The following is a 23,769-nucleotide window of genomic DNA, read 5'->3' as shown; positions in this document are numbered from 1 at the left end:
TATTTACCTTTAAAAAAACCCTCTTGTTTAGATCCAATGCAGTCCATATTGAACAGCCTAGAACAACAGCATGAAGAAGAAAAACGATCTGCATTAGAACGCCAGAGGCTTATGTATGAACATGAATTGGAGCAATTACGAAGAAGGCTGTCTCCTGAGAAACAAAACTGTCGTAGTGGGGACAGGTTTTCTTTCCACTCACCCAGCGCTCAACAGCGATTGAGACAGTGGGCTGAAGAGAGGTAGGTGCATAGGGCCTTTATTACGTGTGCATAGCATATGCTCAACACTTTAACCTACCTAGGTAAGACACAGTACGGAGAAATCTAGACATTACTTGAAATAGAATTATATTAAGAAAGAATGTTGCAGCTTAGTTAATAAGAACTTTTTGGCATTATCTTTTTTTCATTTTTGAGAAAAATGAGAATTACCAATTTAGATTGATTTATTTAAAGTTGTCCATGTGAAGTGCTGCCCCATTTTAGTTTGTATGGCTTTTAGATTTGAATAAGCAAGTATCTGTACTTAGAAGTTATACTTTATCATTGTATTATACTCTAGGTTCTGAAGCTTGGGTATATGCTTTTTAAAAAAAGGAAAAAAAAAAGAAAGGTGGTTATCTGGACTGATTAGCTCAGGTAGGTAAAGCATGGTGCTAATGAGATGCAGATTGCAAGTTTGAACTCTATATGGGCTAATTAGCATTGCACTCAAATGTCAAATGTCATGGTTACCAACTGAACTTAACTAACCTCTTGCTATCCAAAGTTTAGTCTGCAGACAGGCAGCATCTCTGTCAGGTGGAGATTGATAGACGTGTAGTGTGTCAGGCCCCACCTCAGACCTGCTGAATCAAAATCTTTAGTTTCTCAAGATCCCCTGGGGGAGGTTTGTAGACACCAACAAATTTTTGAAACACTGTCCTAATCAATGGCCAGCTTGTTACACGAGCGTGCATGGGTCAGTGTCAGTAATATATTCCCTGTATGCAAAAGGTGGTTGTAGAGCTTGGTTCGCAGTTTGGCATTAACATATTGCGTACTACCTAATACTCTGATGTGCTGCTTGATGGTTATCCTTCACCTCCCCCCACTTTTTTTAAAAGAGAGGCAACACTGAATAACAGTCTGCTAAGGCTGAGAGAACAAATTGTGAAAGCCAATCTGTTGGTGAGAGAAGCGAGTTACATTGCAGAGGAACTGGATAAAAGAACAGAGTACAAAGTAACCCTGCAGATTCCAGCCTCCAGCCTTGATGCCAACAGGAAGGTGAGGTTGCTGTCAGTGGGAGACAAACTGCTGTCTGTTTCACCCATGTTATTTCAACACCCATGGGTTTGCCTTCATCCTTACCTATACTCTCTGCAGTCTACATCCTTCTGTACATGTTCTCCAATCTTCAGTAGAATTCATTTGCTTTTAATTCTCTGCCTTTGTGCATATGTGTTCTTTGTCCACTAGAACCATCCTCTCCACCTTTTCCCACCACACCCCACCAATTTATTTCACTCAGCTCACTTTTCTTCCAGTCTGTTTATATGATTTCTGAAAAGTCTTTTCCTGATGGATCTTTGGAAAGTGGTTTTTGCCCTCCATTCTGTTACCACTCTACAGCCACTTAAGTTGTGTTTATTTTGTGTATATCATGTTATTTTTACTTGCTAATTGATTACTTTGCAAAACTGTTTATTAGTTCTTTTATGCGTATATTCACGATTACAATTTTTTTTTATGTAATGTAGTAACCTTAATAAAATGTAGGGAAGGCGGAAATCCCATCAAAAATTTCTATCTTTGCCATCCAGTTGTTTTCTTTGATTTTAAGGCTCTTTTCTAGCTCTTGATCATATTCATATATAATTTTTGATAGTATGTAGAATTTGGTATTCAGATAAATATTTTGAGGGTCCATGTGCTTTGTTTCTCCCACAGTATTCGACACAGCAAAGCTTTAATGAATCCTTTGGGTGTTCTATTTTGATTTGGTAGCCATGATCACATCTCTCTTCTTGTGACATCACAGCCTCAAGGTCGATGTTTTCACAAAATAGATACTTGGCAAATATGATGCTTAATGTTTTGAGTAATATAGGTATTGTGAATGTGATGCACTCATTGCTTTATGGAGATGTGTCTTTTGATACCTATTCTGTGTATAATTTGAACCTAGAACTTTATTTTGCTTGTTGGTATTTATAGGGCAAACCATGGGTGCAGTGAAACTCAGACAAAAAGCAGTAGAGGAAAACCACTCATGGGCAGAAGGTATAGGGCTTAGATTCTTTTAGCATACTGAGCAGAGCAAGGTCTTCTTCCATTCTGTAGTGTTTCAGTTGGAAAAACAGAAACATAACCATTTTTTCCCCATTAAGCATGACTGTCTGTAGCTTTTTCCTGTGTATCCTGGCTCGGGCTTTGTTGAAAGAAGCAACCTTGCCTCCAGGCAGTCAAGTCAGTACCTAGAAGTGATGCGTCATTTGCATCTCTCTCTACTATACCCCTGATGTTGTGTTCCTTGAGCTGTTTCCAAGGTTGATGGAGATGCTGTACCTTACTGGAGTGAGGGCAGCCTTTGCTAACATGTTAATAGCTACTAATCTTTGCTTATATTACTGATTTAATAGATTAGTATTTTCAGATTTTCCTCAGAGAGAGGAGAGGAACTGGACAAGGAAGTTATTTCTTACGGAGAGAGTCTCCTGAACTCAGGCCAGGCCAACAAAACCTTTTGTCCAACAAAATCTTTTGTTTTTGGTACTTGCAAGCTTCTTTTCACTTAATGTCTTGGCCATGCTGTGAGCACTGTTGTTTGTTTTGGTCTTACTCTTCTTGGTCTTGTATTCGACTCTCTCTCATGATTTTGGTAAGAGGCAGAAATTTCTTTTTTCTTTTTCCCAGTTCTTGTTATAGTTGCAAGAGGGCCAAGTCATGATGCTGCTGCAGCATATTGCTGGTTGCCATTTTCTTCCCATTCTAGCATTCTCTGCCTGCAATACCACTCCTTGTGGATCATTGATGAGCTCTTTGTATTTATTCCCTAGCTGGCTGAGTATAAGGTAGAAGGGCCTTTATAGTATATGAGAGGGTGGTAATTTTTGAGCTCTGAACTGAGAATCTACCGTTATGTAAATTTGGTTTCTTGGAAAGGATTATAATAAGTAAGATGTTAAAGTAACATTGGTGTATTTCAAAATTTCCTAAAGTTCTGAGTACACCTATCTAAATAGTTGACAAATGATCCAGTAAATCTAAATTGATTAGATAATTGATGGATAACTTTGCTCTGGGGGAGATACACAAGGGCATTTTTATTTTCTACTTTGTAGTTTTAAGAGTTTAAAAACTTTCTATATAAAAAACACATTGCTCTGGGGTGCCTAGGTGGTGCAGTTGATTGAGCTTCTGATTTTTGGTTTCAGCTTAGGTCATGATTTCAGGGTCCTGGGATGGAGCCCCACATGGCGAGTGGAGGGGGGAAGGGGGAGTCCGTGCTCAGCACGGAGTCTGCTTGAGATTCTTTCTCTGCCTCTCCCTCTGCTCCTCTCACTCATGGTCTCTCTCTTTCTGTCTCTCAAATAAATAAAATCTTAAAAAAAACTCAAACCCTTATTGCTTTTACAAACCAGAAAAACTTCATTAAATTCTAGGAGTTTTTTTTCCCTGAGAAAATTCACATAACATAAAATAAACCATTTTAAAGTGAGCAGTTTAGGGATACCTGGGTGGCTCAGTCGGTTAAGAGTCCTGACTCTTGATTTTGGCTCAGGTCATGATCTTAAGGGTCTGTGCTGGGTTTTGGACCCTGCTTAAGATTCTCTCTATCCCCATCTCTCAGCCCCTCTCCCATCTTTCAAAAAAAAAAAAAAAAAGATGAAGTCAACAGTTCAGTGGTATTTAGTCCATTCACTGTGGTGTGTGACCAACATCTCTATCTAGTTCCATACTGTTTTTTTTTTAATTTTAAACTATATATATTTACAAATTGTTATAATTTGTTGCCTCGAAATGGGTAAATGGGATTCTTTTCACAGTTGCTCTTTTAAACATTTTGTGTTTTGTATCACACATTAAGAAACTACCCATTAAAAATTTTTTTTAAATTAAAACTTTTGAAAAGTAAGAGATCATTTCTTAGGTATGCATCCCAGCAAACTTTCCCTTGCTATTCAATGCTTATGACTCTTTTTTCTACCCACTGATTCTCTGATCATATGATGGACAAATAACGATTTCCTATTAATGTTTAAATCCCAAATGTTTAAAATCCAAAAGACTAAATCATGTTGACTTACTAATGTTTAAAACCCAAAAGAATAAATAAATATGATTTAAATTTATATCCAATTTACTAGATGAATAACTTACTATATGAATTTACTTTATAAAATTACATCTAATTTACATAATTTAAATTTTGATCACAGTTGGATATAATGGCATTATATTAAGCTTGTAAGATTTCTGATAAGGTTTGTACTGAACTGGATAGAGAAGGATAGCAATTTCAATTTTGGTTGATGACATTTGACTGGTATGTATAGAATGTTCAGGGTTGACTTCCATGAGGATATCTTTGTGTGTCACATGATCACTCTTTCTGTTTTACAGAGAGGCTCTCTTCTTAGTGAACCTGCAATCCAGGTGAGAAGAAAAGGAAAAGGAAAACAGATTTGGTCTCTAGAAAAACTGGACAACAGGTTACTGGATATGAGAGACCTTTATCAGGAGTGGAAGGAGTGTGAAGAAGATACCCCAGTAAGTTATCTGAGAAAAATAACTGGTAGTTATAGAAGGAATCAAGCAAGAAGGAGCCTACCCATTTTTTTAGGGAAGAATTACTCATTCTTCTAAAATAGTAATCCTGAATCTAGAATAATACTTATTTTAATCCTATAAATTATTTGGCTAATCAAGAAACTTAATAGCCTATTTTTTTTGGCATCTTCTTTCTTTTCCTCATTTTGTGTTCTCTGGATTTCTAGTAGAATCTTCTACATTCCATTCTGACATCTATTGGTGTCACAAGTCTGCTTCTGTACTGGACTGTGAATTTACTCAGGACAGAGACCACACCTTATTCACTCTCTCCCCACTTCTCCACACTTTGCTAACAGAAACCTACAATACCTCTTTTTTTTTGAAAAGAATATCAGTGGTATCTTAATATTTATATTACTAAGAGCAGATTTTAAAGGAGTTTTGATCCTAAGATGGGTGCCATACAGCTGTACTTGTCGAACTTTCTCAAGTTGCAGCTTTTCCCATTAAGGTCAGCCACGTACTTGTGCATATTTTAAAACAGAAATACATACCATGTATGTTTTTATAATTTTCAACACTGGTCTTGTTTCCACATAGAGTTGTTTATTTCCCTCTTGTTTGTTATTTTTATTTTTAGCCTCTTGTTTTTTAAAAACATGTTTATTTTTTTCCAGATTGTCATCAATAAAAATGATATTTTATAGTTAGATGACATTTTTTTCTTCAAAAATTTTTCCCTTTTCTTTTTTCTTCCATACTCTTCTTATATTTTAGCCTAGAAATAAAACATTAACAAGTTACAAAAAAGCAAAGCACTCTCATGTAAGGGGGTCAGCTCTCCTTGGTGGCACTGTATCTTATGATTTGGCAGGAACAAGTGGAATAGACATGAATGAAAACTGAAGAGTACTTTTGTATACTCGACTCACTTTTTTAGTCAATTGGTTTTCTCTGTTTTTATGGCAAGATTTCCACATAATGAAGAAGAAGTGATAAATGTAATGACATATTACTGAGATGGCTGTCATGGGTGAAGGATGCTGACCATTATTCTAAAAGAGGGAGTGAGGAATAGTGTGTGTAATCCAGTGCTATGCTTAACCTAAGTTTAATGACTTTATTAGAGGCCATCAAAAAGTGGTAGTAGGTTGAATTAATTTAAGTGATTTCTGAAGTTGCAATGTCTAAAATCTCTTTAAAGGTCATACGATCTTACTTTAAGCGTGCTGATCCATTCTATGATGAGCAGGAAAATCACAGTCTTATTGGGGTGGCGAATGTTTTCCTCGAGTCACTCTTCTACGATGTGAAGTTACAGTATGCTGTTCCAATTGTCAACCAGAAAGGAGAGGTTAGTTGTCTTTTCATGCCTTGTACTCTTCAGAGAAAAGTTTAAGAAACAGTAGAGTGTTGATAGTATATTGTTGTGACTCTTTGTCACTAATAACAAATGCTATTTATGTGTATTATTAATACATGTTTTTCCATCTTCTTGATGGTGATTATTCCAGTACTTTGAGGAGAAGTAACTGTTAGAACCTAGGCTTCTAAATTGTCATTTACTTTTAACCCAAACCACTTGATTCTAAAGCTGAAGAAAGAACAAAATCTGGAAAGAGTACCTGCTTTTCCTCTGTTGTTATAGGTGGCAGGTCGGCTGCATGTAGAGGTGATGCGAATCAGTGGTGACATTGGGGAAAGAATTGCTGGAGGTGATGACAGCATAGATCTTTCCTGTGATAAGGAAACCCAAGAAAACAGACTTGTGTGCATGGTAAGTCCCAGTTTCATTTCGAAGCAGTGGAAGTGTAGCTGATTTGAGGGTTATAGGTAGTTAGACAATAAATGCTGTTCTTTTTCAAATTTTGAAAGTATCTGTTCCTAAATAAATCTTTAGTATTGGTATTCTAGAGACCATATTTCATTGTATATACTGTTTTTTTTAAATATTTAATTTATTTATTCATGAGAGACGCACAGAGAGAGGCAGAGAGATAGAGGGAGAAGCAGGCTCCTCCTAGGGAGCCTGATGCGGGACTCCATCCCCAGACCAGGATCACGCCTTGAGCCAAAGGCAGATGCTCAACTGTTGAGCCCTCAGGTGTCCCTGTATATACTGATTTACCACTCAGCTAGGTACTTCCATTGTCTTCCTCTATAAAGCCTGTAGGATAAGTCACTTCTTTTTTCTGGACCATTCTGCTCCAAAGTTATATGGATGTTTGTTTGTCTGAACTTCTCTGCAGAGAAACAGTTTTTTTTTTCACATAAATTTCCTCCTCCTATTAGACCTCTTGACTTCTGCTATGCTTGAGATTTATCCTAGCCCCGATTCTGTTCACACTGTTTTTCCACGTTTTTTTTTGTTTGTTTGTTTCTCATTACCAATGTGCGTTTGCGTATGCTATTCCAGCATGTGCTGACCTCAAACCCTACTCTTTCTAACCTTCCGAGGTGTGCCCTTCATGAACACTGTTGAGTATTATGTGTCAGACATCGTGCTGGGAATATAACGATGAAAAAGGCAGGACTGCTTTTCTTAAGGAACAACCTATGTAGTTTGTGTGTATGTGTAAGGGGGACACACAAGTGAACAGAAGACTCCCAATATCATGTGACCCAAGTGCTCTGAGAGAGGTAGACAAGATATGTTTTGGGACATAGAGGAGAGATAATTAACTCAGAGTAAAGTCTGAGGAAAAATTCTGGAAACAAGACTCAGAGTGAACCTGAAGGAGAGCATGTTATGTAAAACTCTTTCTCCATGAGGTGCTTTATTTTTTTCATGGATAATTGCTAGGTAAATTTTAAGTAGGTCATTATATTCCTGAACTCCTATCCAATTGGTGTAGTCAGTGCCACCTCTGTTACTCATTATGACAATGAAAAAAAATCCTCTCATACATTTCTAAATATACCCTAGCTGGGCCTTTGTGCCATTGGTTGAGAATCACTGGAGGAACCAGTTAAAAGGTTTTTGAGGAAGAGAAATCCATGAGGGTCATAGGAACAGTGTACAAGTGAGAAGAAGGCAATTAAAAAGTGCAGTGAAAAAAATCCTAAACTTAACTCTAATTTCATAATCCATCTCAGTCCAGTCCTGTGTCTCAGTAAATATTTCTAGAATGGAGTTAATACCAAAAGGAGTGAGGCAAGCTATGCGGAAGCTGTAGCTATTAGAGATGGCTTCCTTTCTATGGGTCTTTGCTTGCATATATTAAGGCCTCAAATGTTTAAGGCAGATACTTCAGAATGGGGGGGGGATTCTTAATTCATTAAAAGGTGAATCTTTCATTGTGTTATCCATGATTCTAGAACATTTTTTTCTGAGATGATATGATTCGCAATGTTGGAACATAGACTTGATGACATTCCATAACAGCCCATTTAAAAGATGTTAGATTAGTAAATGCAGCTGTGTGAAAGTTTACATTAGTACAAGGATACTGTCTCACTTGGAAAAATCATCACTGAAAAAAGTAGTATATCCTGGATAACATAAGCTTAAAAAAAAAAAAAGTTAGGGATTTGTGGGTGGCTCAGCAGTTGAGCATCTGCCTTTAGCTCAGGGTGTGATCCCAGAGTCGGGGGATCAAGTCCCATGTCATGCTTCCTCCATGGAGCATCCTTATCCCTCTGCCTGTGTTTCTGCCTCTCTCTTTCATGAATAAATGAATAAAATCTTTAAAAAATAAAAATAAAAAAGATTACAAAAAATAAAGTTAAATATCTTAAGTTTTTTTAATGGAAGATATCAAACATAGACAAAGTAGTGAGAAAAGTGTTATTAATCCCCACCCACCTTCCCTCAGAATTATCAACTCGTGGTCAGTCTTATTTCACTCATCCACTTAAGCCACTCTGTACTATCCCCTTCCCATGAATTATTTTGAAGCTATTCCAGACATCATATTTCATCTATACTAGTTTAGTATGTATCTCCAAAAGAAGAGTACTTTAAAAAAGCCATTATATCATAATCAAAAATTAATACTTTCTAGAGATACCCAGTTTCCTTGATTGTCTTGTTTGAGGTGTCTGTTAAATCTGTCTTAATCTTTAGGTGCTGGCACTTGTGCTTGCTTGCTTCCTTTCTCTCATTCTCTCTTTTTCTCTTACCCTACAGTTTATCTATTGTAGAAATTGGGTTGTTGTCTTGTGTTTTCTCATAATCTGGATTTTGCTGATTGGTATTATTTAATGGGTTAAGATGTATTTGCTGTAAATTGGTAATTAGATATGAAGATGTTAAATGGGGAAGGAGAATAGCAAGGACATTTTATAGGGGTGGGGTGTTCTTCCATCAGAAGGCTTTCTTTTGGGGATGTTAGCAATTACTGGTGATTATTACCTAGATATTTCATTAGGAGTTAGAAAAGAATGACACTATAATTCTGTCACCCCTCATTTATTAGCTAGAATTCTTTTCTAGAGAGAATTTTCCTATTAAATCAAGTATTTTGCTCTTCAGAGATATGTATAGGAAAGGCAGGGTAAATACTCCATTCTATTCTCCTTTAAAAAAATCTCATTTTCAGAAAAATTAATTGGTTTTCCTTCTAATATACAAAAGTAACCAGTGAGATTTTACTTTATTTTTAGTCCAAATATCATTATGAGCTCTTCAATTTAGATATATTTGATGTGTTTCAATCCATTGTATTTATTACCTATATTGAACCTCAGATGATCTATCTTTGACCCATGTGCTTCTCTTCAGTTGTCTTGGAGTCCTTTTGACAAAACCCTAACCCATGGTCATAGACTATGCTAGCTTTCTTGCTTTTTGGTATGATGATATTCTAGTCCCATCATGGGCATTTTCTATTCCAGACCTGGAATCACCCATTTCTCTAAGGAATCTGGTTCCTTTCAGTGGGGAGTGTTTTTTAGAGACTATATTCCAACCATGTAATAGTCTTCGTGTAAAAGGAAGAAGATAGACTATATGACAAAAATATTGATGGAAAAAATGAAATCAGTCTGGGACACTTAACAATAATAGGTGATAATTTATCACCAGCTTATAAAAGCAGTCTGGATTGGTTTTTTTTTTTTTGTGATGAAAAATAAGTATGTGCATATTAAATATTGATATCTTTAAATATCTTTACATTAAATTAAATTAGTATGTTTTAAAACCCCAAACAGCATGTCTTCTGACATTCTTGGGCTTTATATTGAGCAGTGGCAAGTCAAAGTCTATGGTATTCTGACACCTTGTGGTGATTTTGATTTCTGTATGCAGAAACTTAAAAAACAAAAAACAAAAACTATGTTCTGGGTATGAAGCTATTCCTCATTCCTGATATTCTTCATTCCTGGCAGTCTTATTCCTGATAAGTTGCCTGTAGAATATAGGTCAGCATATAAAATCTTATAATGTATTTCGATCTTAAAATTGAGATTGATTTTTAGGAAAAAATATTGGCTTTCTGATGGAATTTAATCACAGAGAAGTATGTATCAAACATCTGTCCATTCAGTACTTGGATGTGGTTTTGTTCATTTCATTTTATTTGTACAGTCATTCCTCACACCAGCATCATTCCTCACACTACATCATCATTAGGTAGGTAGCTATCCTGTTTCACATAGGCGAAATCTCAGCCTAAGAAAACTAAGAATTTAATCTGCTCAAAAACAGAAGCTAATATGTGACAGAGAGTTTTATTTGGATCTTTGTTCTACAAAAATCTTGTAATCTTCTCAAATATCACATTGTCTCACCTTGAAGAATATACTAAAAATTTTTTAAAACCTAATGAAAAAAGTGATGGTTTTTAAAATTTAACAAAAAATTAATTGCCAAACACTGATTGCTCACTCTTTTGGGTTTGGACAAATAATTGCATTACTCAATCTGTTGTTTTGTAGCCTTTCAGAGAATTGATATCTAAATGTTTCAAACTCTTGTTGCCATTGTAGGGAAAAATGAACAGTAATAGGATTTCTCAACAATTGCCTACCCATTATATGAGTGCCTGATATAGAAGAAAATAGTCATCTGCTTTGCACGATATTTTGTGTTATTAATGCACCCTAAAACGTTAAGACAATTATATTTGTGGTTGTTGAACTACATCAACTTTGGCCACATATTCAAGTTTATTTTTGTTAAATTTATTTACTGGATGCATAGCACATCATACAACATGCAGGAAGTGACCAAATGAAAAACATAATAAATGATCAGTGCTCAATCATATGAAAGTCAGCCCAGTCAATTCTAAAATTAGAATTTAGTTTTGCTTAATTAATTTTAGAATTTAGTTTCCTTTATAGTTGGAGGAGTTTTAGAATGTCACAACTTATCACAAAAATTCCAACTTAAAAATCAACCTGTCACTGCTGACCAAAAGAAATATTTAGAATTTTTGACTGCTTTAAATCCATTATGGGCATTTATTCCTGGTGCATTTGGGTCTGATTAGACATATATTTCTAACTGCATGTTGTTATCACAAAATTCTACACTCCTGAAGCCCAGGATGCATTTCCTTTGATTCATCTCCCCTAAGTCCACATAGAGAAGGCATTCAGTAAGAGTTGGTACAGAGATCATCAACATTCACTATCTTTAATCTCCTCCTTTTGTCCCTCCAGATCTTCAAAGTATACCTTCCTAATGCCTTTAAAATTTTCCAAAAAATTCTCTAGTACCATGTAATATTCTACTCAAGAACCTTGTTATTTTTTTATCCTTCAAAATATCAAATAAATGTTTTTTGCCCTTTACTGAATGTTCCTTATTGGCACCTATGCTGATTTCATTCTTCATTTATCATTTCTAACAATCTTATGTTCTTGGGACCTGTCCATAGTTAGCTAAATTCGTATCATTGAATGGTGTTGATGGTTGAAAACTTTTATTTTTTTGAGCCAATTATTATTATTATTATCATCATCATCATCATCATATGATGATCATAATGATGTTGTAAGAAACTAGAATTGGCCTCTAAATGCTTGAAAATACCCGAGTTTATAGTCAAGGTCGTTGTTACCCTGTGTCAACCTCTTACTGAACACGACAGTTCTTGTCAGCATTGCACAGTTGAGGAAATACTGCCCCAGAGTGAAGGGGATTTGGTCAACAAAAAGCGGTAGTAACACAGCCAAGACTGGGACCCATATCTGATTCAAGGTACTTATTATTGCACCTTTTCTGAGTTAAAAACAGAGCCTCACTTTTCCTTCAGGTTAAAATACTCCAGGCCACTGGGTTGCCACAGCATCTGTCCCACTTTGTGTTCTGCAAATACAGCTTCTGGGATCAGCAGGAGCCAGTAACTGTTGCACCTGAAGTGGATACCTCCTCCTCCTCTCCTGTCAGCAAGGAGCCTCAGTGCATGGTTGTCTTTGATCACTGCAATGTAAGTTGGTTTTCCAGACATGGTTAACATTTGATTACTTAGGCAAAAACAGAACTGACTGTAAAATGAGCATTATTTTGTTGAATAATATGGTATCAACATAGATCTTGAATCAGAATTTCTTAGAGTGTGGTTGGAGTCAAAAACTGAAATGTCATCAATACACTAGTGGTACACCTTAAATTAGCACAGTGTTATATTGTCATCTGTATCTCAGTAAAGCTGGGTGGGGGCGCAAAACACTAAAGTGTCAGTGCTCCTTAACTCCTCCACAATAGAAATTTACTTTTATGTCAATATATATACAGCTGACCCTTGCACAACACAGGTTGTAAATGCATTTTCTTTTCCTTTTGGTTTCCTTTTTTAAAAAAATATTTTACTTATTTTTAATTGACTAGTTTTTTAGGGAGGGAGGGGCAGAGGGAGAGAGAATCAAGCAGGTTCCGTGAGGAGCCAGGAACCTGATGTGAGGCTCAGTCTCACAACTTTGAGATCATGACCTGAGCCAAAATGAAGGGTCAGATGCTTAATCTACTAAGCCACATAGGTGCCCCCCTTTTGGTTTTCTTTTCTTTCTTTTTTTTTTTTTTTGGTTTTCTTAATAATGTTTTCTTTTCCCTAGCTTACTTTATTGTAAGAATACAGTACATAATATACATGACATATAAAATATGTGTTAATCAACTGTTTATGTTATTGGAAAGACTTTCTGTTCAATATAGGCTATTAGTAGTTAAATTTTTATGGAGTCAAAGTTAGTGTGTGGATTTTTGACTCCACGGGGGTTTGGTACCTGTTATCCCCATGTTGTTCAAGGGTCAACTATATATATATATATGTGTGTGTGTGTGTGTGTGTGTGTGTGTGCGTGTGTATACACACACACTCAAAGGAATCCATGTTTTGTATAAGATTATTGGAGAAATTGTCATCTAAAAAGTTTAGGAAACTAGTGTTTTAGAGAAAGTGAAGATAGAAAAGAGACAAAAATGAACTTTATTGAACACTTAATGCTCTACTAAGGACTTTGTTATTCTTTCACTTGATCTTTTCCACAGTTGTATTCAATGATAGTATTTTTTTGTTTTTAGCAGAAGCAGCTAGTTCAGAGAGGTCCGTTTTCCCATGACTAGTAATTAAAAGAGTCAGGATGGTCAGACTCTAGATTTTTTGTTTCTACTATACCATAGTTGATCCATCTCAAGTTTTTTGAGGGAGAGGTCTCTTTCTAATCTCTTTTAAACATAGAAATACCTTTAGTGTGTTAAAGATTGAGAGAGAGAAAGAAAGTGTATATTCTATGACTTTTTACAATAAACTGTTTTGGAGCTTAATGATTACTATAAAATGCTGTCATATGTATCTTGTAAAGATGGACAGATTAAGAGAATTTTTAAAAATTAGATTTTTTTGTATTGATGATCATTATTTATTTCCTTACTCTATTAGTGGAGATAATTAGCTTCCTAAAAGCTAGAAAAAATTGTTGTTCTAACACACTGCTCCCTTATTGCTTCTAATAACTTTTATATCAAAACTTTAGATCATTGTTGGAATTCTTTTTTTTTAAGATTTTATTTATTTATTCATGAGAGAGAGAGAGAGAGAATGGCAGAGACACAGGCAGAGGGAGAAGCAGGCTCCATGCAGGGAGCCCGACATGAGACTTAATCCTGGGTCTCCAAGATCAGGCCCTGGGCCTAAGGCAGTGCTAAACTGCTGAGCCACCCAGGCTGCCCTGGAATTCTTAATATAATTATTTATACTTTAAAAATGGCTTCCCAAATATTGCTAACAAAATAAAACACAATACTGGTTTTTCATAATAGATTTTCAAGGCGAAAAGTATTTTAAAAAGTCAGAGTTAGACTTATGTTTAAAGTCAAGAACCTTAGACCATCTGAGCATTCATTATGCATGTTAGATGATAGTTCTGTTCTATAATTAAAACAGTTTTTTTTCATTTCTCTTCTCCATGATGAAGTAGCTATATGATGGTGGATGTAAGTAATCATAAAGTTACTAGAAAGTATTTCCTTTCTATAATTACTTTTTTTTTTTCCAGGAGTTTTCTGTTAACATTACTGAAGACTTCATTGAGCATCTTTCAGAAGGAGCATTGGCAATTGAAGTATATGGCCATAAGATGAATGATCCTCGGAAAAACCCAGCCCTGTGGGATTTGGGGATTATTCAAGCAAAAACACGTAGTCTTCGGGATAGGTGAATTTTAGATATCCTTCTGGTTCCATATATTATTTTATTTATTTATTTAAAAAAAAGATTTTATTTATTTATTCATGAGACACACACACACACACACAGAGGCAGAGACACAGGCAGAGAGAGAAGCAGGCTCCACACAGGGAGTCTGATATGGGACTCAATATGGGACTCGATCCCGGATTCCAGGATCAGACCCTGGGCTGAAGGTGGCGCTAAACCGCTGAGCCACCCGGGCTGCCTATTTTATTTTATTTTATTTTTAAAGATTTTATTTATGTATTTGAGAGAGAGACAGAGATAGTGAGAGAGAACATGAGCTGAGAAGGAGAGGGAAAAGCAGGCTGCTTAGTAGGGAATCTGACATGAGGCTTGATCCCAGGACCCTGGGATCATGACCTGAGCTAAAGGCAGATGCTTAACCAACTGAGGCACCCCAGTCCCCCTTCCATTTATAATTTTAAAGAATTGCTAGAGATTAATACTGCCATTTTTAAAGATAACCCTTTCCTGTGCATTATCAGTATCCCAGGGATAGATACTATTGTTTCCAGGGTATTTATAGCACATTTAAACTTCTTGGAGGAGTGAACTTTGAAGAGTGATAGAAGAGAAGTTAGTTAAGAATGAAGAATGAATGAATTTTTGGAGAATAGTTGGTTATTATTCTGAATTCTAATTAATCAACTGTAGGGAGGATGGATCAAGATATACTCTAGAATTCAGGTTTTACTTATTTTGACTTTAGCACAAAGTTCTTTTGAAATGCCATCAATCATGGAAGGAGGCAGGCTTATTTGTTGACCAGGATTATTAAAAAGAAGAGTTAAAAGGGAATGACTGAAAGAGCATGGTTTGTGCTTTCCATCTTATTATAGAAGAGAACCAGATGTTCTTTTTTTTGCATTTAGAATGTTTCAGTAGATCCTAAACTAGACATTGAGTTTTTTTTTTTGATTCTGTTATTAATCTGAGCAAAGATGCTTGTCAAGTTACAAATCAAGCGTATATATCATTACCTTTATCTATGAAAAGATAATCACTGTACTTGCTTTTGGGCCTCTGATTACCATATTTGAACCACTTTGAATAGATTGGTGAATAGATTGGTGATTATCATACCTTTTTAAATGAGATGAAGGAACCATTCAGTTCTGATGTTAAATTTGTTTTGTTTTGCTTTTAATTATATTTGCTAGTATATATTTGTATATTAACTCACTGAACTATAGGTCATTCTATTGAATTATTCTGTTTTGACCTCATTATCATTGTTAGTTCTCATGTGAAGGATCCTAAGCTGCCTGTATTGAAATAGAAATGTATGATTTTCCAAGAACTTCAACTATTTCCTAGATGGAGTGAAGTTACCAGAAAAGTGGAATTCTGGGTCCAGATCTTGGAACAGAATGAGAATGGCGAATACTGCCCTGTGGAAGTAATTTCTGCAAAGGATGTGCCAACAGGAGGAATCTTTCAACTCCGGCAGGTAACAAGATTGTGAAAGTTATCATTTTGAATGTTAACATTAAATTCTTTGGCACTGTAAAGCTTAATATTGGATTCCTATTAGCAGAAATGTCAGATTGGTGATAATGAAATCTAGACTAGCCAAGTCCATATTTTGTATTAAAATTGCCTCCTATTTCATGTCTGTTTTCTTTCATTTTAAAAAATATTACTAATTATATTATTTTAAAACCAACTTCTTTTAGGTTTAAGTAAACAAAAAGATAAGCTTTAAAAGATGACTCAGTATTAAATTGCAGGAAATAATGGAAACATATCAAGCAGCATTAGAATATTTCTAAAGATTCTCTAAGGAGAAACAATGTGACATGGCAGAAGGAACAAGCACTTCACAGTCTAGTAACATGCTAGGGTTCAGTTTTGATCTTCCCTGGCTTAGCCCTAAATCTGCGACCAAGTTCGGTAACCTCTCAGAACCTTTCCTTAGAAATAAAGCGGAGGTGTGATGATAATATCAACTTTGTATGACTACTATGAGGTTAGAAGTACCATATATGAAGCTCAGTGCTTGGTACTTGGGAGGTGAAAGGGCTCTTTTCCTCCTAATACCAGTCAGTTCTCTGATTCTCTGCAGGAATCAACTGAGTGTCCTACAGTTCAATTTGGTTTAGACCCTAGCCACCTGAAGTTAGTGTCAGATACCACAGGTGTAAGGGCTCAGATTTAAGCATAAGGTTGCCCTCACTTCAGATGCCAGTTCCAAGTATTGGGTTCTCAGTTCTTTCCAACTTGGCTGCAAAGTTAGGAGTTTGCCCAACTCTTCTCCCCTTTACTTACTATTTCTAGTTTTTTTAAAAATAAAGGATACGACTCAAGAATAATATAGACCAATGGAGGAGATTTGTGGGACAAAGTATAGTAGGAGGGATAAAGAGCTTGCATGTCCTCTCTGGATGTTCATTGGATGTTTATTATGTTTCATAACTGATGAAAGCATTGGCCATGGGTGATTAACTCAATCTCCATCCCTTCTCTGCTCTGTACAGAGGTTTTGGGATGGGGTTGACAGTTCGAAACCTCTTCTTTTTCTTCTTCTTCTTCTTCTTCTTTTTTTTTTTTAGGATTTTATTTATTTGAGAGAGAGACAGAGAGAGCATGAGCAAGGGGAGTGGCAGAGGGAGAAGGAAAAGCAGCTTCTTGCTGAGCAGGAGCCCGACATGGAGATTGATCCCAGGACCCTGAGATATTGTGACCTGAGCCAAAGGCAGACGCTTACCCAGCTGAGCCACTCAGGCACCTCCCCACCCCCTGCCCCGTTCCAAACTTCTGATCAAGGCTTGTTTTTGTTTTGTTTTGTTTTGTCTCTGGCTACCAGCTCCTTTCCTGAAGCTATCTAGGGGCCTACCAAGAATTTCCAGGTTAAAAGTTCCATCATTAAAAGATGCACCTATAATCATTATCACACAGGAAGTTTTGAGTTTTAGGAGCTCTCTGTCAGGATCTGAAGACAAAGACCAAATGTCTTCTATAATACTATGGGAGGTGTTAAATAAATGCAGCTGAGGGGGTGTGCATAGGTGGCTCAGCGGTTGAGCGTCTACCTTTGGCTCAGGGTGTGATCCCAAGGTCCTGGGATCAAGTCCCTCATCAGGCTTCCTGCAGGGAGCCTGCTTCTCCCTCTGCCTGTATCTCTGCCTCTCTCTCTGTGTCTCTCATGAATAAATAGATAAAATCTTAAAAAAAAATAAATGCAGCTGAGTAGATATGAATACCTGCCAGAAAACAATGTAGCAGAGAAATATGTGGGAATTGTCACTTAACCCCAGGCAGATTATAATCTGTAAAGTTTCTATGCCACCAGCTAAAGAGAAATTATCTTAATAGAATTTACATAGAAGATTTGGAAAAACACTTTTTTTTGCTATACTTTACATTAATTCAACATTTAGTAGAATATTGTCTCCTATGATAGTTTCTATAATTTAGAACAATGGTAAACTATTAGAATAGTTCTTAAAAATGAATGTTGAAATCATTCAAAGCAGAATGTGAGAAAAGATTAAAGGGAAAAGAAATTTTGCTTAAAAAGTTTGCTCAAATATTTAAGTTTCTGAATGTTTTAGTAGGAAGGTGATAAGCACTTGTTCTCTGACCCCAGCAAATAAATTCTAGCAAATTCATTCATGTATGGGCAAAGAACTAAAATCAAAAGGAAATTAGCTTAAATTATAGCATCAGATATATACATAAAATAGGACTCTTAAGGGTGTGAAGAACATCTTTTTCTGAACATCTGTTGAAGCTATATATATAATATATCTATCTATCTGTCTTCTTTGGATGCCTCAGAAATTTGTTGCCTGGAAGGCAAGACCAGATAATTTTCTGTGGTTTAGTATAAATAGAATATGTAAGTATTTGTCATATTTCTGACAGCCTTTACTACTCAAAGTGTTCAAAGATGCATAAAGTTCATCTGGAAAGGTTTTTTGAAAGATGTGAGTCTTAATCTGGGTGCTGAAGCAATAATGCAAAAGCTTTTTTTCATACATAAACAGCAACAATAAAGTTATAGTAGTTGGAATTAGGTAAGTTTGGGGAGAAAATAACATGTAGCAGTAATTTGGAAAGCAGTAACACAGGTTATAGAAGCATATGTGGCTAGTTCATAGAATGACTTGGATGGTAGGCTCATTTGAATTTAATGTATTTCAAAACCAGAACCTACTGTTCTTGAACAGGAAAACAGCAGAGGAGAACTGATTATGTTAACCATCTGAAATTGCTGGTTTTGTGGTTAACAAATGCTCAAATATTAGTAGTTACAGGAAGTTCAGTTCATTAGTTTAAAGTGTACTGTTTAAAGCTTTTTCTGTGGCACAGTGAGCTGTTCCTGGATCTTGCCTACCTTGAACCCCCAACCCCCCAGTGCCTGTATTTCCCCTTCCAGTGTGGATGCACACAGGGAGTAGGCTACTTTCTGTTTTAGGCAAAGTAAACAAACAAAATGTAGCTAATTGAAATGACTAAACTGTTTTAGACAATTAAAATGTTTCCTGAGGTACTCTTTCCACAAAATATCTGATGCATAGTCCTTGGAAAATATTAAATCAAAAGACATCTGTAACCCATCTCTTCAAATCTAGCCTTCTGATTAATGATTGCCTAAATTGATTTCCCTGATAACGCAAAGCTCTTGGGAATTAAAATCTGATGGGAGAAGGGAAGAGTAACTGACTTGAAATTGTATATTCAAATTCCATTGTTCAAATTCTGTTTTACATTCCTAAAATTTATAAACCAACTTTGAAGTCAGTAATTTAGGAACATGGGGTATCTTCTTTTAAAATACTTCTTCATTGTAAATATACAGGGTGGCATAAATATTATGAAAATGTGTGTGAGAAGGAACAGTTTCTCTCTGTTCAGTTCTTCATTTTATAGCATGGTTTTAAATTATTTGGTATTAGAGCAGTGAACCCAGGATAGTTGTTATTCTTATTTCTGACTCTGCATATTTTTAAAAGTAGATAATACTATGTATATTGGGTTTGGTAATCCACTTAAAAAAAGTCGGGATGCCTGGGTGGCTCAGTGGTTGAGCATCTGCCTTTAGCTCAGGGCGTGATCCTGGGGTCCTGGGATCGAGTCCCACATTGGGCTCCCCACAGGGAGCCTGCTTATCCCTCTGCCTGTGTCTCTGCTTCTCTCTCTCTGTCTCTCATGAATAAATAAAATCTTAAATTTTTTTTTTTTTTCTGAGAGAGACAGAGGAGGCGGCAGGGGAGAGGGAGAGAGAATCTTAAGCAGGCTCCACACCTAGTCCAGATACCAATGCAGGAGTCAATCTCATGACCCCGAGATCATGACCTGAGGTGAAATCAAGAGTTGAATGCTTAACCGACTGAGCCACTCAGGTGCCCCAATCTCTTTAACTTAATATATCACGTATATTTTTCTATAGCAATATTGTAATGACAATGTAATATTTTATTATATACACCATAGTTTAAACAGTTGTTAGTATTATACATTTATTTGTATCTAGTTTTTTGTTATTCTTAACATTGCTTTAAGATTCCTTATATACATATATGATTATTTATTAAGAACAGATTCTTAGAAAGTTGAATTGCTGGGTGAAGGGTTAGTTATACTTTTAAGGCAAAGTGCCTTGCAGAAAGCTTTTACCAGTCTGTTTTCCCACCAAACATGTATATAATTGCCTGATTCGTAAACTTTGGGCAGTATCAGAAATTGCCTTTTTAAAAGATAATTCTTAGTTTAGTAAGTGAAAATAAAGGTGTATTGTGCTTATTTTAATTTGTATTTATTTGATTGTGAGTTGGACAGTTTTATTGTCCCTTGCTTTTTTGCATTTCCTTTGTTAGAATGTTTCCTCTTAATGTTTCTTTTTATTGAAAAAATATGCAAGCCATATAGTCCATGTCTTTCTACTTGCTTAAAAGGTAAAATTTTTTTCCTGATTAGTTTTTCAATTTGTAGTTTACTACTTTTAAAGCTGAGACAGTGTCTCCAAAGTTAAACACTTTTTCAACATCAGCCTGTAGGGGTCTCTCTAAACCAAATTTTTGGAAATTACACTGATTTTAAGAGTTGTGTGTTGATACAGGGACAGTCCCGGCGAGTCCAAGTGGAAGTAAAGTCTGTGCAGGAATCTGGGACTTTACCACTGATGGAAGAATGTATATTGTCTGTTGGCATTGGATGTGTAAAAGTTAGAACGCTCAAATCCCCCAAGACTCATGAGACTTTTCATGTAAGTTTCTGTGCCAGGTATGTTCTTGTTGAAAGACCTGATGAGATGAAAGAGTCTTTTGGAACCTGCCAGAAAACTACCTTCAAATTCAGAATTGAATGAACAATTCTTCTTTCACTTTTCTTTAATGTTTTATTGTTTTGTTTTTGTTTTTGTTTTTTTACACTATATTACATTTGCATAGAGTCACTGCACCCATACCAGACTGTTGGTTTTGCCCTGGTATAGAGCAAACTGAGGGTTAAGACATCACAGTCTCTAGAAATTCCTCAGTTGCCTACTAGTGATTAACCTCCCCTACTACCGACCCTCTCTGCAAAAACCCCCTACTGGCTTATAAAGACTGTTTGCCAGCAGGTGTTTGATTTCTCCTGGGGAGTGGGACTATAAACGCAGCAGGGAAAGTATTGTACTGGTTCCTGAAAAGGTCAAATGAGTGTTCTTCACTTTCCTATGGGAAGCTTAAGATTTTACTCCAACTTCCTGAAAATGATAAAACTGAGAATGAGGATGAGCATGGGTGGGAGATGAAATAGTATTTCATTAAATTAGAAAATAGAAGGTATGGGAAGAGGTTGGTTGTTGTGGGTAGCTTGATTCTTGGAAAAAATAATTGTTTTAGTTATCTGTAATATATTTTTCTTCTAGGAGGAAGAGGAGGACATGGACAGCTACCAGGTAAGGAAGCACCTTACCATCATGAGCTAGATTACACATTCCTGAGTCCAGTCATACTGTTACTTAAGAATTAGACAATTAATTTTGAATCAAATACTGCTTTTTTTTCAAATTAAAACAGAGTTCTGCAGACTTTAGTGTAAAAATCATTTGTGACTGTTATCCTTTTCCAAACGTGGAGCTCCTCATCCAAGTTTCCCACAGATCTATGTCCCCAGATCCTTTTCCTTGCACTTTCTTTCCTTGAATGGAGTCATCCACCCTTTTCCCCGTAATAGCTGTCTCATACTGAGCTTCTGTCAAGCCACACTGCTTAGGTATTTTCCATCTTTTAAACCAGGTCTCCCTTCCCCACTTCAAACAGTCACACAACTTTGGTTTTGTCCACCTCCCCTCTTCCTAATCTCCTGCAAGATTTTGTTTATGTCTGTCAAGTTCTATCTTGTTAGTCTTGCTAGTCATTTGTTTAGGACTGTCAGAGCTCTTTGGATCCTGATTATGTCATCCAGCGTAGTCACTCTCCTGGTTTTGCATCATTCTAATTTGATAAAAATGTCTGCCTTCCTATAAGTGACTGATAAAAATATTGGATCAGATAGGGTTAAATACAGAGTCCTATGGCACAACAATAGAGATTTCTTTTAAGCTGACATTATTCCATTAATCCCTGTTCTTTGGATGTGATATTTCAGTCATTTATGATTTCATTCAAGTAGATTCATTGCACATTTCTCCATCTTGTCTACAAGAATGTCATGAGCTATTTGGTTAAGTGCCTTGGTGAAATCCAGATACACACTATATCCTCAGCATTCCACTGATCTACCCAGTTTTGTTAACTTTATTATAAAAGGAAATGAGGCAAGATTGGTGTACAGTCAAGTGTTGGCTGGTAGACTTCTTAGTCTGTTGATAATGCCCCCTCTCTCCTCCAAAAATGCCCCCACAAGAAACAAGGGAGAGAAGCATTTATATTTTACTAGTGAAACATCTGGAAGGCTAAAACAAGTTAAGAAATTGAAGGAATTCTTATGATGGTTCACAAAGGTATAGAGTTGAAGATTATTGAGTAGTATTGTGATTTTTTTAAAATTGTACTAATTTATTAATTTTTAAAAGTAATACCTATGTTCAGTGTGGGGCTCAAACTCACAACTCCAAGATCAAGAGTTGCATGCTCTTCTGACAGCCAGCCAAGTGCCCCAGCATTTGTGATTTTTATCCAGCAAAGGAGCATCACAGATCTTAGTTACTTGGAGTTCTATCCCTTGAACCAATAGAAATAAAACTGGTTCTGGATATCAGAGAATGCCCTTTCAGAAGCTGTCTTGTTCCAGAATAACAGTGCTTTGGTTTCTGGAACTTTCTGTTGTGAATAATGATTGGAGTTAACTAGTAGTGGTCATAAAGATCTTGATTGATGTATAATACTTGAAATTTTTGAAACCTTAGAGTGAGGTAAATGGAGCATTGGTTTCAAATATCTTGTCTTGAGGTTATATTTGCCATAATTTCCCTTGTTTCCTTTTAGGATCGGGATTTAGAGAGACTGCGAAGAAAATGGCTAAATGCGTTAACAAAACGTCAGGAGTACTTAGACCAACAACTGCAGAAACTTGTCAGTAAACATGGTAGGAAAAGCAAGTTGAATATTTCCTCCCCCTGCCCAAATCTGTGCATAATTAATCTCTATTTGCAGGCACATAAATTAGAAGTGGATGAACACATCAATAATGAGGATGGCAAGAACATAGGAGTGTTACTTATTTTTATCATATCCTTTCAGAGTAACATTTATTTAACTGTAATGATGTCTTTCTATAGGTCTCCCCCCACCCCCAACAAAGAGAGAAAATACAGTATATAAACACTGTCCTTCAAAAATAAATTAAGGAGGATGCTAATGTTCTTGATTTCTTACCCAAAGGCACTTGAATCTTCTAACTCTGAAAGAAATTATTCATGTGCTGGTCCATATTGGCTTTCCATGAACCTAAGATGGCCTTTCTGTAAAAGTACACCAACCTTTTCAGCTTATCATTCATTTTTTATTGTGATTTTTTATCACTAATTAGGGAAGTAATAAATTTTCAGTGAACCATTATCAACCAGTAACTGAAGTACAGGCAAATCCTATTTATACGCAGGATGAAAGTGTAAATCAGGTGAGAAATCTGTATTTGATCCTCATTCCTGATGTTCTAGATAAAACAGAGGATGATGCTGACCGAGAAGCTCAACTTCTAGAGATGAGGCTAACTCTGACGGAGGAGCGGAATGCAGTAATGGTGCCCTCTGCTGGCAGTGGCATTCCAGGGGCCCCAGCAGAATGGTATGAATGCTGTCACAAGCTTTCTGATGTTCCAGATACTCACTGAGCTGCCTGCTTTCTGTGTGAATTTTGCCTATGTTTTAATACATGAAAGACTCATCATAGTACTGGGGAAACAAGTTTGAATTAGAGGAAGTGTTAAAT

General features: G+C 36.2%; 1 protein-coding gene across 2 annotated transcripts in view; it reads left to right on the top strand.

Moving 5' to 3' along the window:
- Window positions 1-23,769, top strand: part of KIF13B (kinesin family member 13B) — a 200,847-nt gene that overhangs the window by 117,746 nt on the left and 59,332 nt on the right. For both annotated transcript variants that reach the window (XM_072719582.1, XM_072719583.1), the window contains 12 exons: window positions 32-242; window positions 1,109-1,271; window positions 4,611-4,757; window positions 5,965-6,114; window positions 6,409-6,537; window positions 11,966-12,139; window positions 14,208-14,365; window positions 15,722-15,854; window positions 20,469-20,615; window positions 21,264-21,293; window positions 22,825-22,924; window positions 23,499-23,625. In XM_072719582.1, coding sequence (XP_072575683.1) covers window positions 32-242; window positions 1,109-1,271; window positions 4,611-4,757; window positions 5,965-6,114; window positions 6,409-6,537; window positions 11,966-12,139; window positions 14,208-14,365; window positions 15,722-15,854; window positions 20,469-20,615; window positions 21,264-21,293; window positions 22,825-22,924; window positions 23,499-23,625 — 1,669 coding nt within the window. The remainder of the gene's footprint in view (window positions 1-31; window positions 243-1,108; window positions 1,272-4,610; window positions 4,758-5,964; window positions 6,115-6,408; window positions 6,538-11,965; window positions 12,140-14,207; window positions 14,366-15,721; window positions 15,855-20,468; window positions 20,616-21,263; window positions 21,294-22,824; window positions 22,925-23,498; window positions 23,626-23,769) is intronic.

This window comes from Vulpes vulpes, chromosome 9, assembly GCF_048418805.1.
Source record: "Vulpes vulpes isolate BD-2025 chromosome 9, VulVul3, whole genome shotgun sequence".
Lineage (NCBI taxonomy): Eukaryota > Metazoa > Chordata > Mammalia > Carnivora > Canidae > Vulpes > Vulpes vulpes.
This window is presented reverse-complemented; position numbering and strand designations above follow the sequence as displayed.